At 39.2% G+C, this 13,244-nt stretch overlaps 1 protein-coding gene across 1 annotated transcript in view; it reads right to left on the reverse strand.

Annotated features, from left to right (window-relative positions):
* Nucleotides 1-13,244, reverse strand: part of Sugt1 (SGT1 homolog, MIS12 kinetochore complex assembly cochaperone) — a 43,731-nt gene that overhangs the window by 19,384 nt on the left and 11,103 nt on the right. Inside the window, exons 6-10 of the mRNA XM_052732651.1 lie at nt 6,374-6,427; nt 5,939-5,955; nt 5,432-5,443; nt 2,798-2,808; nt 54-150 (exon numbers count right to left, since the gene is read on the reverse strand). Of these exons, the coding sequence (XP_052588611.1) occupies nt 54-150; nt 2,798-2,808; nt 5,432-5,443; nt 5,939-5,955; nt 6,374-6,427 (191 nt within the window). The remainder of the gene's footprint in view (nt 1-53; nt 151-2,797; nt 2,809-5,431; nt 5,444-5,938; nt 5,956-6,373; nt 6,428-13,244) is intronic.

Consider the following 13,244-nt stretch of genomic DNA (forward strand, 5'->3'; position numbering starts at 1 on the left):
ACTTATAAATAGTATTTAACCTCCATATAATAGATGGTTCAAAGATTCATTACCTCTTTTTCTGAAAATTCCACATTTACATCATTCTTCTGAATATTCTTGATCATAAGTGTAATGATTACTTGAGATTCCGTTTGATACCAGTCATACCTATTTAAAGGAATATAGTCATATAATTTCTGATTTTCTTAAAGTTGTTTGTCAAATTAATAGACTGTTAAGTAACAAGAGCTCCACCTTGAGGAAGACAGTAACAAAGCAGCTGTAAACAATGAGGAAAACTAAATTCCTGTCACCTACATCGGCAGAAGAGAGTGGGAGGCAGAGGATCCAAACCTTTCCAGCAGGTACAGACCCTCTCATTTCCTAATTATGCTGTGCTTAAGCTAATACAGAAGAGGAAACTTGAACAGTTACCAGTTCTCTCATTTCCGCCTAACGCTAACATTTTAAAAACAGACTGAGCTAGGCGGCGGTGGCGCACGCCTTTAATCCCAGCACTCGGGAGGCAGAGCCAGGAGGATCTCTGTGAGTTCAAGGCCAGCCTGGTCTACAGAGTGAGTTCCAGGACAGGCTCCAAAACTACACAGAGAAACCCTGTCTCGAAAAACCAAAAACAACAAAAAAAAAACCAAAACCAAAAACAAAAAAACAGATTGAGAATGCTAGCTCAGAAAAATGAAGTGATCAGCTTCTGAATCAATCAGCAGCATTGAGACAAGGGACACAGGTCAACCTGAGTCAACACTCTAAGCTCTGTTCACCCCAAGAGGGGAGCAGATACAAAGAGGAGACACAACTGAGTATAAATTACATAGATCCCCCACAATGCCAGCAAATTATACTCCTTTCTCTTTCACTCAAGTTTTGAGGAAAGACCACTGTGTCTAAAGAGTCATATTTTACATGTCCTCCCACAACAAAAGCTCTGAAAATGTAGGCGTTGTCACTTCCAAACTAGAGTAGACTATAATCTCCCAGAGGGCAAAGCTGTTTATCCTGCATTATTATATGTCTAAATCAAGGGAAGTGCCTGCTTCACAGTATACTTATAAACTGTTTTGAACTGCCACCTCAGCTACTTAGATTACAATAAAAGCATGTTGATTAAAGAAGCGCACTTCAGTAGTCTCAGCAAACACCTCCACAACTCAGTGATAGTGCACAGTTCTACAGCAAACCATCAGGTGTTTCTGTTATCATCTTAAGAACACAAGTTCTTTAACCAGGACTCACAGAGACTGAACCAACACCCAGGGAGCCTACATGGGACTGACCTAGGCCCTCTGCATATATGTGACAGTTGTGTAACTTAGTCCTCTTGTGGAACTCCTAACATGGGAGCAGGGGCTGTCTCTGACTCTTTGCCAGCTTTTGGGACCCCTTTCCTCATGCTGGGTTGCCCCATCCAGCCTTAACATGAGTGGAGGTGTCTAGTCTTACTGCAACTTAATGCCACATCCGGTTGATATCCATGGGAGGCCTGCCCTTTCCTGAATATAAAAGGAGGAGTGGATGGGCAGTGGGGGGGGGGGGTTTGGAGCAGAGGGACAGTGAGGGAGGAGCTGGGAGGAGAGGAGGGAGAGGAAAATGCAGCTGGGATGTAAAAAAAAAAAAAAAAAAAAGATAATAAAAAAATATTTTCTCAATAAAAAAATTAAAAAAGAACACAAGTTGTTTACATGGCTAGTGGATAATTTTTGTGTATGTTTTGTGCATGTATGCATGTGGCTGAGTGTATGCTTGTATGTGTGTGTTGGCCAGTGGTTGGGTGTCTTCCTCAACTGTTTCCTACCTTATTTTTTGAAATGGGTTTATCACTGAACCTGGAGTTCACTAAATGGCTAGGCAAGCTGGCTGGCCAGTGAGCTCCAGGGATCCACTTTTCTCCACCTACCCAGCACTTGGATTACAGACGTGTGCTGCCGTGACCAGTCTTTTTGTTTGTTTGTTGTTGTTTTGTTTTTATGTGGGTAATAGGGATCCAAACTCATGTGCTCAAGCTTGCAGGGTAAGCACTTTACTGACTAAGCTTTGCTATTCACTATTGTGACTGCAGTACTAACTTTGAACTCATGTAGAACATTCCTATGAAAAACTGATTCATATATAAGAGGCAGGACAAGGGCCTTATATTTGTCCTGCCTCTTATACTGTGAACAACAACTCACCTACATGGCACTTGCCTAGCATGCATGAGGCTTTTGCTGGTTCAATCTTCAGCACCACTATCATGCATGTGCATGTGCATGCACATGTACACACACACACACATACTTCACCACCACCAGCATGGCAAATTTCAATTCTGTGTAGCCTACTGCTTCTTTACATGTTTAACAGTATCAACTTAACTGGAAGCAGCTCTCCTTAATACACAGAAAGGCAACATAATATGGAACCAAGCAAAGCAAGTTTAGAGATGAGAGCTATTTGAATTATTTGTTAATACTAATTAGTAGACAGCCTTAAAATGTTATTTTTCATAAAGACCTAACACAACTTTTTTTTTTTTTTTTTTTTGGTTTTTCGAGACAGGGTTTCTCTGTGTAGCTTTGCGCCTTTCCTGGAACTCGCTTTGGAGACCAGGCTGGCCTCGAACTCACAGAGATCTGCCTGGCTCTGCCTCCCGAGTGCTGGGATTAAAGGCGTGCGCCACCACCGCCCGGCCTAACACAACTTTTAAAAATAGAAAATATTTAAAATTACACAGTACACTCTGCCTTCTGTGAAACCAGAGTTTTCTTCTCTTTAAGCACATTACCAGGCACTGCTTTATAAAAAAAGAAACACTTACTTGATTTTTGACTGAGTTCTCTGAGATGCAGACTGATTTGGGCAAGGTGAAAGAGAAAGATTTTTACACGTTAGTTCAGCAGCTATATTAAAAAATTCAAATATTATTAATTCACTTAGGCCTATGGTTCTTTAATGTGGAAAAAGTACAGTGTACAATCTTAAAGCTTGGTAGGCTGCTTGGAAGGAGGAGCAGGAGTTCCAGGCCAGCCTTACACATTGAGACCCTGCCACAAACAACAACAAAACTTTCTATGAAGTATGACTGGGAGAACTGACTTGTGTAGTCTATCCAGTCATAAGATACGGAACTCAGAACTGATCGGGTTAGCATTTGGAAAACCATTTTCAGCCTGATGTGGTAGCAGTACACCCTCTATCCCAGCACTTGGGAGCTAGGGACAAGAGGAGCAGGAGGTCAGGCTCATCCTCAGTGACAAAGCAAGTTCAAGACTAGCACAGGATACATGAGATTCTGTCTCAAGAAAGAAAAATCATTTTTAAGAGACAGTATAACCTCAGGCTTAATTACGATATCAAATGCTGCTCTAAAAACCGGAAAGGACCATCTCAATGGTTAGCTTCAGAAGAACATTTTACTCTATTTAAGGTATCTCTACAACACACCCCGACCATGAGGAAATAAACTGACTTTTACTTCACGCAGTCTCATTCATAGCCTAAGCTGGCTGAACTCCTGATCCTCCTGCCTCTGCCTCTTAAGTATTAAAAGGATGAGACACCATTCCCAGCCATGGCAATGAGAATTCCCTAATCCACATAGCACTGATAAACTATATGTCCACTAGTTAAGGCATGGAATGGTAAAGATGATGCCCAGAGTTATGGGTGGCCTCTGCATTGTCCCTAAATGAAAAAAGAAGCAACCAAAGTGAGCAAAACCATTCCAGAGGTGTGAAGAGAACTCGGAGTTCCAGTTTGCACACAGGAAACAATTACAATTTAGGTTGGAACCAGGACAAAAGTAGACTAAATCAGGGCAGAAGAGATGGCTCAGCAGTTAAAAAAGTACTGACCACTCTCTAAAAGACCCAGGTTCAGTTTGCAGCACCAACGTGACAGCCCACAACCACCTATAACTCCAGTTCCAGGAGATCCAATGCCCACTTCTGTTCATCCAAGGGTACATGTGGTGTGTATACACGTACATTTAGGGAAAACACTCAAGACACATTTTAAAAAAATTCTTAAAAAAAGATAGATGGACAGATGGATAAATGATGGACAGATGAATAGATGATAGATAGACGGACAGACAGACCAGATGATAGATAGACGGACAGACAGACCGACAGACCAAACCACAGCACGACAGAACACACTAAAGCTCTGTATCCTTTACTACTGGACAAATGGAGTTTTGTTATGCAAATACCATTCTGTTGTTCACAGACTGAACAGTTTAGATACAAAGTATCCTCAGATCCCAAAGGTTACATGTAGTAGATGGTACCATTGCAAGAAGCAGGGCTGGCTGGAGGAAAGTCACTGGGGATGAATGCTTTTGAAGGTTACATTGGGTACCCAGGCTGCTCCCTTTTTCTGTACTTCCTGGTCCCCCTGATGTAAGCAGCTGTTTTGACTGATCTCCCTAACCAGATGAGTGACACTGAGTCAAAAATAAACCTTCTTTTTCCCTTTAAGTTGCTTTTCTCAGCTCACAGTACTTCAAGAGCCTGGCCCATACACAAACCCCACCACAAACCTAGCCTAAGGCCTGAACAAAGAACTATCAACAGGTGAATTAGGAAGCCAACCTGTCAAGACCTCTTCAATCAGTTCCTCATTTACTGCCCGGGCACCTAGGATTAAGCGGTGAGCACAGGTGGACAGAGATGGTTGAACAGGGCTTCAATTTTGTTGAAAGTTGTTCTAAACTTTACCTATACACATGCATTGCCTAATGCTCCCAGGGAAATCTGTCTAAAGCAGATTAGTTCTGTTAGACACACTTCATACATGAATACATCTCGCAGAATAAGTTGTTTTCTCAATGTCACAATGTAATTTTGGAAACTTGAGATGGAAATCTTCCTTAAAAGACGAATGAGCATCTCAAAAAGGTAATTATCCATAAAATGAGTTCTACACACATTTCCCAACTCCTTGTGATTTTCTTTCTTGACTATGTATGTGACAACTACTCCTAAGACAGTATGTCATAATTTAACTGCATTATATGAAAGTCTAAACTGATAAAAAAAAAAACCATGGGGCTTGGAAAGATGGCTCAGTAGTTAAAAGCACTGACTTGCCCTTCCAGAGGACCCAGGTTCGATTCCTAGTACCCAATGGAAGCTCACAACCACCTGACAACTCCAGTTCCAGGAATCTGATGTCCTCTTCTGATTTCCACACATACCACACACATATATATTGTACACAGATATACACACAGGCAAAACACTCATACACATAAAAGAAATTAAAAAAAATTAAGTTCACCATATTGTTACTTTTCCTTACAATTACACAATAATTTTTTAAAGATCTGTTCATTTTTTATTTCTGTGTATGTGTGCCTGCCTAAGTGTCTGTTCATGTGAACAGTGTACTAGAAAGCCAGAGGGCGTCAAATACCCTGAAATTAGAGTTACAAGTGGTTGTGAGCTACTTGATGTAGATACTGGGAACTGAACCTGAGTGCTAGGAAGAGCAACGAGTGCTTTCAACTACTGAGTCAGCTCTGCAGCCTTGGCACTGTAATTTAAGATTCTCATGTCCAAAACATTAACAAGTATTAAGAATGAATCAGACAAGTAAAAGCATTTCCAGTGTACTTTACACCTACGGTGTAAAACAAAAACAAAAACAAAAAAAGCCCTATATGATGACAACTATTTAACCTAATAAGTTGTAGACATTGGCAAGGAACAGATAGGAAATAATCACACTAAAACCCCATCAGCTTAGATTACACACTAACTTCATTAAGACAACCCAGTACTTTACATGATTAAAACTTGTAGTTTTATTTCAACAAAATGAATTATTTCAGATAACTAATATTTAAATGGAATTGTTTAATATTTATGAGAGCTCATCCCAAACCCTGGCTTAAATATATTTGATTCATTAAGTTTAACATGACTAAATAAACATGAGGGGTGAATGGACTTACCACTTCAGATTCTGATCCTACAAAACATAAAAAAGGAAGCATTTTCAGATAACAGTATGTTTGTAGGCAAGGCTACAGACATGATTTCTACAACAAACACATCAAGAAAGCTAATTCTATATATTTCAAATGAAGCAAATTGTTTCTATTGAAGCAAATTGTTCTATTTTGCATCTAGGAGTTTAACTTTAGATTCCTTGATTACCTTTTACTGGTAATAACATAATACTTTTGGCAAAAGAAAACCATTAAATTTTCCTTCTGACATAAGAAAGACTAAAACTGAGGGTCAATCAGAAGCAGTCTATTACTGGGGCTGGGGTGTAACTTAATGGTGGAGCACGACTTGCCCAGCATGTACAAGGCCATGGGTTTGACCCCCAGAACCAAGAAAGGTTAAAAAACAAGACTGTGGAACCCACCCAACATACTTACTATTCTGAGTCTCCTGGCACCTTTGAATCCAGATTGCAAAGTTTGCATCTGCACCTGGAACAAAAAAACAAAAACAAAAAACTTGACTGTCAAATTCCTCATGTGAACAATGTAACAGATTCATTCAACCAATATTACTAGCAGCCTACTATTGACTGAAATAGTGCAGGCACTGGGAACTGAGAAGTCTATTAATAAAATAGATACTGCCTGCCCAGAGAGCACAGCAAGCACACTGCTAAAGCTCTAATGCAACCATGGGTTGACCACTGAGTTCTGTTCAACCAGTTCTAACCCCAGTCAGTCTCACTAGTTCCTCAGATGTTTATAATCTACATTTCCTGCATCTACCCCGATCTTAAAGGAACTCTCTCATAAGGCAAAGGAAGCTTGAATGAGATGCCCAAATGAGTTCTCATCCCTTCATCTTGCTCTATCTACCATTTCCTCTGTGATTTTGTCTATCTTCAATACTTTAGGAAACAGTCACATCTCCAAGTTACATGATATCCAAGAAAGTGAACATACATAGTAAACTACATATTTAGAGAACAGAAATGTAAATGAAATCAACAAATTATTTACCTCTGAAGATCTGGAACAATATCTAAATAGTTACTATGCCTAGTAAACAGTGCTAAATATTAAGTGATCAAAACAGGGTTTCTCTGTGTAGCCCTGGCTGTCCCGGATCTAGTGCTGTAGACCAGGCTGGCCTTGAACTCACAAAAATCCACCTGCCTCTGCCTCCCAAGTACTGAGATTAAAGGCATGTGCTGCCACTGCCCAGTCATACAACATTTCAAAACTGCCTGATTTATAAGAAGAATTAAACTAGTCATGTCTTATCAAAATGTTAGTTAGGCACACATGCACTATATTCTTTCTTCTGGGGAACTATTATGTTCAAACACTAGTCTTAAATAACCTATTATTCACACAACCAGTAAAAGCCTCTTACCATACAAGGGGGAAGAAGGCACAAAGCAAAGGATACAGAATATAGAATGCCTCACATCACAAAAATTAGAAAACTAGATTCTTTAGATTTGCAAAGAGCAAATCAACAGCTATAGAATCCATGTGCCCAAACTACGGCAAACAAATTGAAGTATTACTGTTTCCTAGATAACCACCTTCCTAAGTTATTGCTTCTATTTGCATACTGGAGCCTAAAGTCCTTTCTTCTGAGAAATTATGTACAAGAGCAATGACAAAGCACTACAAAGTAAATTTTTAAAACATGTAGCACTTTAGGAGCAGGGCTTGTCAATTTCATCATTACTGACATTTTGGACCAGATACCTCTCATGGGAACAATCATGTGCACTACAAGATGCTACTCAAAGTTTATCTTCAGTAGCCCCCTTCCACTAGTTATGACTATCAACAATCTCTTCAGACACTGACAAAAGTCCCCCTGAAGTAAAACTGTTTCCAGTTAAGAACCTCTGTTTTAAAGAACTGCAGTAACATTCAACCACAGGAAAGAAATTAAATAACACAATTTGGATTATGAAGTTTCCTATAATTTTCTATAAGATTATTTATAAAATCTACCTTTTGGTAGCTTTCCAGCACTCACTTTCTCTATGTAACTAGATCCTGGTTCATACACACTTGCTGTGGAACAATCCTTTTCTACACTATGAATATGTATCACTCTCACTAGTTAATAAAAAGCTGACAGGCTGGTAGTTGGGGAGGAAGTTAGGCAGGAAAACCAAACAGAGAATGATGGGAAGAAGGAGGGCTGAGTCAGGAGGGATACCAACTAGCCAGTCAGCCAGCCACCAAGCAAGCAGGATGTGTAGAAAAAAATGAAGTGCATGAAGGACGTGAAGTAACTAGCCATGAGCCATGTGGCAATGCATAAATAGAAATATGGGTTAACTTAAGTGTAAGTGTTAGCTAGTAACAAGCCTGAGCTATCCATCGAACATTTATAATTCATATTTAGCCTCTGAGTCAGTTATTTGGGACCAGGAAGTCAAGACAGGAAATGTCCATTTATAGTACTTCTCAAAATCATGGTAATTTGAAGAAGCATAATACTCTCAAAACTATTTGTGCCTGAGAATATAGCTGTGTGTCTACAGGAAGCCCTGGATTTGATCCCCAGCACTAACTACATAAACTGGGTACAATGGTGCCTGTCAGTAATGCTAGCACTCCAGATGTAATGGCAGGAAGGTCACAAGGTCAAGGTCATCCTCAGCTCCATAATGAGCTCAACATCAGTCTAGGTTACATGACACTGCCATAAACGGGAAGAACCTGTATCTCACAAGGTTCTCAGACTTAACCCTTTACTTGTCCATACAAAGACTCTGCTGTCGAACCTCCTCTTTTAGCAACCTAACTTAGAATGGACATTCAGTTTTTTAAATTTTATTATTTTATGTGTGAGTGCTCTGTGTACATGTATGGATGTATGTCTGTACACCCTAGCTGTGTCTGGTGGCCTCACAGGCCAGAAGAGGGTGTGGGATTCCCTGGAACTGAGGATACAGGCAATTGTGTATGCTGGATCCCCTGGAAGAGCAGCCAGTGCTCTTAACCTGAGCCATATCCAGCCCCATTAACTCACTTCTGAACAAGAAATCAAATTAAATTTTCACTTTTCCAGTAGAAGAAAACACAGCCAGGCTCTGGGAGAGACTAGTTGCCAAACAAGCAGAAGGACTTCAGTGTGACCTCCAGCATTCATGTAAAAAGCCAGGTGTGACGGTGTGAGCTTGGAATACCAGCAGTGGAGCTCATTGGCCAGGCAGGCTAGCCTAACAGAGCAAGGCTCCAGTCCCATCTCAAAAAACAAAGACAGTTCCTAAGGAATGCTACCTGAGATTAATTACTGGTCAACACATGCACTCAACAAATATTCATGCACATGCCAGGAGGGCAGCTAGATTAAACAGCAAAGAAAGCACATTATTGTGGAATATTATTTTAAGATGTGTTACATTTGTTTATACTGTGTAACGTTTGTTTAATGATGCAAAGATATATTGCATTCTTTTATGTTGCATTTGTTTAACTCTGTGAAGCTGTGTTACTGAGCCTGTCTAAAACACCTGATTTGTCTAATAAAGAGCTGAATGGCCAACAGCAAGGCAGGAGAAATGATAGGTGAGGCTGTCAGGCAGAGAGAATAAATAGAAGGAGAAATCTGGGAGGAAAGGATTGAGGAGTGAGAAAAGGAGAGAGGACCACAGGGGCCAGCCATAGAGCAAGCTATGGAGTAAGAAGGAAAGAAAAGATTTACAGAAATAGAGAAAGATAAAAGCCCAGAGGCAAAAGGTAGATGGGATAATTTAAGAAAAGCTGCAAGAAACAAGCCAAGCTAAGGCCAGGCATTCATAAGAAAGAATAAGCCTCTGTGTGATTTATTTGGGAGCTGTGTGGTGGGCCCCCCCCAAAAGACTAAAAAGCTAAAAGAGTAAATAACAAAACAAACACACAAAACTACATTTTGGCATACCAACGTGAGGCTCTCAAATTTCCACAGGGCCTGAGAAAACTTGAAGGAAAAAAGAAAGACACAGCTCCTTTAAAGAGAAGTGCCCTACAGCAGAGCACTTACACAGCCTTTTTCATGCTAAATAGAACAAAAAACCTAAGTAAAAAAAAAAAAAAAAAAAAAAAAAAAAAAAGGCCTGCCATAGTGCAGGGCACTGGCATTCCATACATGGGAGGCTGAATGCAGTTCTTGGTCACGCACCTCTGACCAAGCCTCAAGCCTTAGGCTTGGCTCTCATGACCCCAAAAGCAGCGGAGCCAGCTGATAGAGTGTCTGGAGGACCTAGCGGTAGCTTAGCAGTTTAAAATTTACTCAGATGGTCAAAAAAAACTAGAGGTATGCAGTAAAAGAGATCCAGACAGAAAAAAAAACCTTTAAACAGGTTCCAGTGTGTTTTACAATGTGTACAGGTGTAAGAAAGAATATAGATATATATAGTCATAGAAAGAGTTTAAAAAATAATAAAGTCTTTAAAGAGACAGTGAAAGTAATATAAAAGAAAAAAGGCACGTAAGATGGGAAACACACAGGGAGTCTAGATCCTATGTAATATTGTGTTGATTTTGAATTTTTTTTGAATGCTGATAAGCAACAACAGCTGCTAAGAGACATGAGACTGAAAGAGGGACTGATGAAATAAACAGGCCTAGATAGTTTAAGAATGCCTTAACTTTAAAATGGAAGTCAAAAAATGTATTTGTAAAATGGAACTTAAAAGATGCATTACTTTGGAGAAGCAGTTTTGCTTCGTTCCAGGTTAATATGGATCAGGTTTGATCAAAGGAGACTTCCTGAAATTTGGCAGGTGATATCTATCAACAAAGGCTATAGATGGTCTTTCCAGGACTTGGCCATTATCTCAGATCTTCTCAGGGACCTCTAAAGGTGTTTCACCCACAGAAAACAGGGAGCAGTCTAGAGAAAACAACATCCACATTCCCAAGAGTTGGGTTGTGGGAGGCTTTTGGTTATTTGGTGGGTCATGGATGTTTGCTATCATTTAAGGAACTATAGGAATATAGGATAAAAAGACAACTACTAATCTCTGATATGTTGCATTGGCATGGATTGTTATATTGATACAAATTTAAGGTTATTTTTGTTATACTGTATATATGTTGCTACTCTTGTTTGTGCTTATGCAGCTCATTTAAAAATGCAATGTATAATTAAGAAATGAGGTTATAATCAAACTTATAGTCAACATTAGGTATGTTTTCAAGGTAAAAAGGTATGCCGGGCGGTGGTGGCGCACGCCTTTAATCCCAGCACTCGGGAGGCAGAGCCAGGCGGATCTCTGTGAGTTCGAGGCCAGCCTGGACTACCAAGTGAGTTCCAGGAAAGGCGCAAAGCTACACAGAGAAACCCTGTCTCGAAAAACCAAACAAACAAACAAACAAAAAAAAAAAAAAAAAAAAAAAAAAGGTATTATTTTAGACAAATGATTTTCAAACACTTCAAAGAACTACAGAATATAGCATTTAAAACGTTTAATAACCTAAGGTTTTTCATGACAATGATACACATCTGCTCCTGGCAGCACCAATTTACTTCATAAAAGAAAATGATGGGCATCAAAGAAACTCCATAGGAGTTTGCTTTCTGTGTGGCAAGATGAGGCATTTGGGTAAGACACTGCTTTTGCCTTGACTGCTTGACATATGTTTTATAAACTGAATATGTAGGACCACAGGAAAGTGACTAAACTTTGCCAAAACAAGGCAGGATGGTCTTTCAGGGTTCCTGCTTCACAGAAGAGTCTTCCAGACATTCTGCAGGACAAAGAGGAAAGGTTCACTGAAAAGTCTGCCAGATACTCTAGGCCTATAGGCTGAAGATGAATGCCCCAACTATGTAGAGGAACTTTGGGTGACTGTCCAGGCAGCCAGATCTCTCTGTCATTTCTTATTTTTGGAAATTGCTTGCAATGAACTTCCTGTTTACTCAGATGATACTATATCCTTCTGGGGCCTTTGATGGAGTTGAAGACTAGATAATAATAATTGCAGTTTTCCTTAGTTATGATAGAAAGTAAGTTAGTTATAAACTTTGGATTCACTAAGAAAGAATAGATAATGGAGTATTTTCTCAGAATATGTGAAATACAAATGGACTGAATATTGTAAATAATTCTTCCTTGATAACTGTTTTCATTGTATGTAGTTTTACTATGTTAAAGTTAAAATCTTTCATTTTTATTTAGACAAAAAGGTTATTTTGGTTAGAACATACTGTATATACGTTTCTACTCTTGTTCAAAGTTTTATACCTATACAGCTCATTTAACAGTATAATGTAAATTTCTAGTCCTTGAAAGCTATTATTACAAACTATTTAGGATAACAAAGAAATGCAGGTTAGTGGTTAGTCACCTATTACAATCAAACTTGTAGTCATGTTAAGTATGTTTTCAAGGTCAAACAGATATATTTTAGATAGATAGGTGGTCTTCAAACACTTCAGAGACCTACTGAATATGGCATTTAAGATGTTTTAATAGCATAAGGTTCTTTTTGTTTATGACAATAAGACATGGCTGCTCCTGGTAGCACCAGTCAACTTCAGAGAAGATGATGGGCATCAAAGAAATTCCATATGGAGTTTACTTTCTGTGTGGCAAAAGTTAGCCACTGGGCAAGAAAGTGTCCTTGCTTCAACTGCTGACAGCATGCTGTCCAAATTGGACAAGCAGAGTATGAAAGAAAGTGACTGCCAAGTCTTGCCAAGACAAGGTAAGTAAGTCCTTCAAAAACCCTCCTTCACAAATGTCTGTCAGATATTTCTAGGCCTGCAGGCTGAAGATGGATGCCCCAACATTACAGAGGAACCTTGGGTGACTGTCCAGGCAGCCAGCTGTTTCTGTCATTCTTAGTTTTGAAAGTTGTTTGCTCTGCACTTCCTGTTTACTCAGGTAATATTATATCCTTCTAATGTTTCTAATGAAGTTGAATACTAGACAGTTATAGTTTTCCTTGTTACCAAATTCAGAAAAGAAACTCACGAAAGAGGTTTAACGTGTATAAGGCTGAGAGACATAAAAAGATAGTTTTGGGTTGGTAATGCAAGCTAGGATAGAAAGAGAATTAGATACAACACGTTGGATTCACCAAAACAGGATAGATAAATGTACTATTTTCTCTGAATCTGTCAAATGCTATGGACTGGACATTGTTAATGTAATTACTGCCTACATATATTTGTATATAGTTATACTTTGCATAGTTTTTCTATGTTAGTTAAAACCTTTGCTTTTTATTTAGACAAAAAGGGGGAAATCTGATATTTTGTTTGTGTTCTGACAAATAAAGCTAGCTTGGAGTCAGAGGGCAGAGCTAGTCACTAGTTAACCAT

This window comes from Peromyscus californicus, unplaced genomic scaffold (genome assembly GCF_007827085.1).
Source record: "Peromyscus californicus insignis strain IS unplaced genomic scaffold, ASM782708v3 Scaffold_12__1_contigs__length_115047231, whole genome shotgun sequence".
NCBI classification, from domain to species: Eukaryota; Metazoa; Chordata; class Mammalia; order Rodentia; family Cricetidae; genus Peromyscus; species Peromyscus californicus.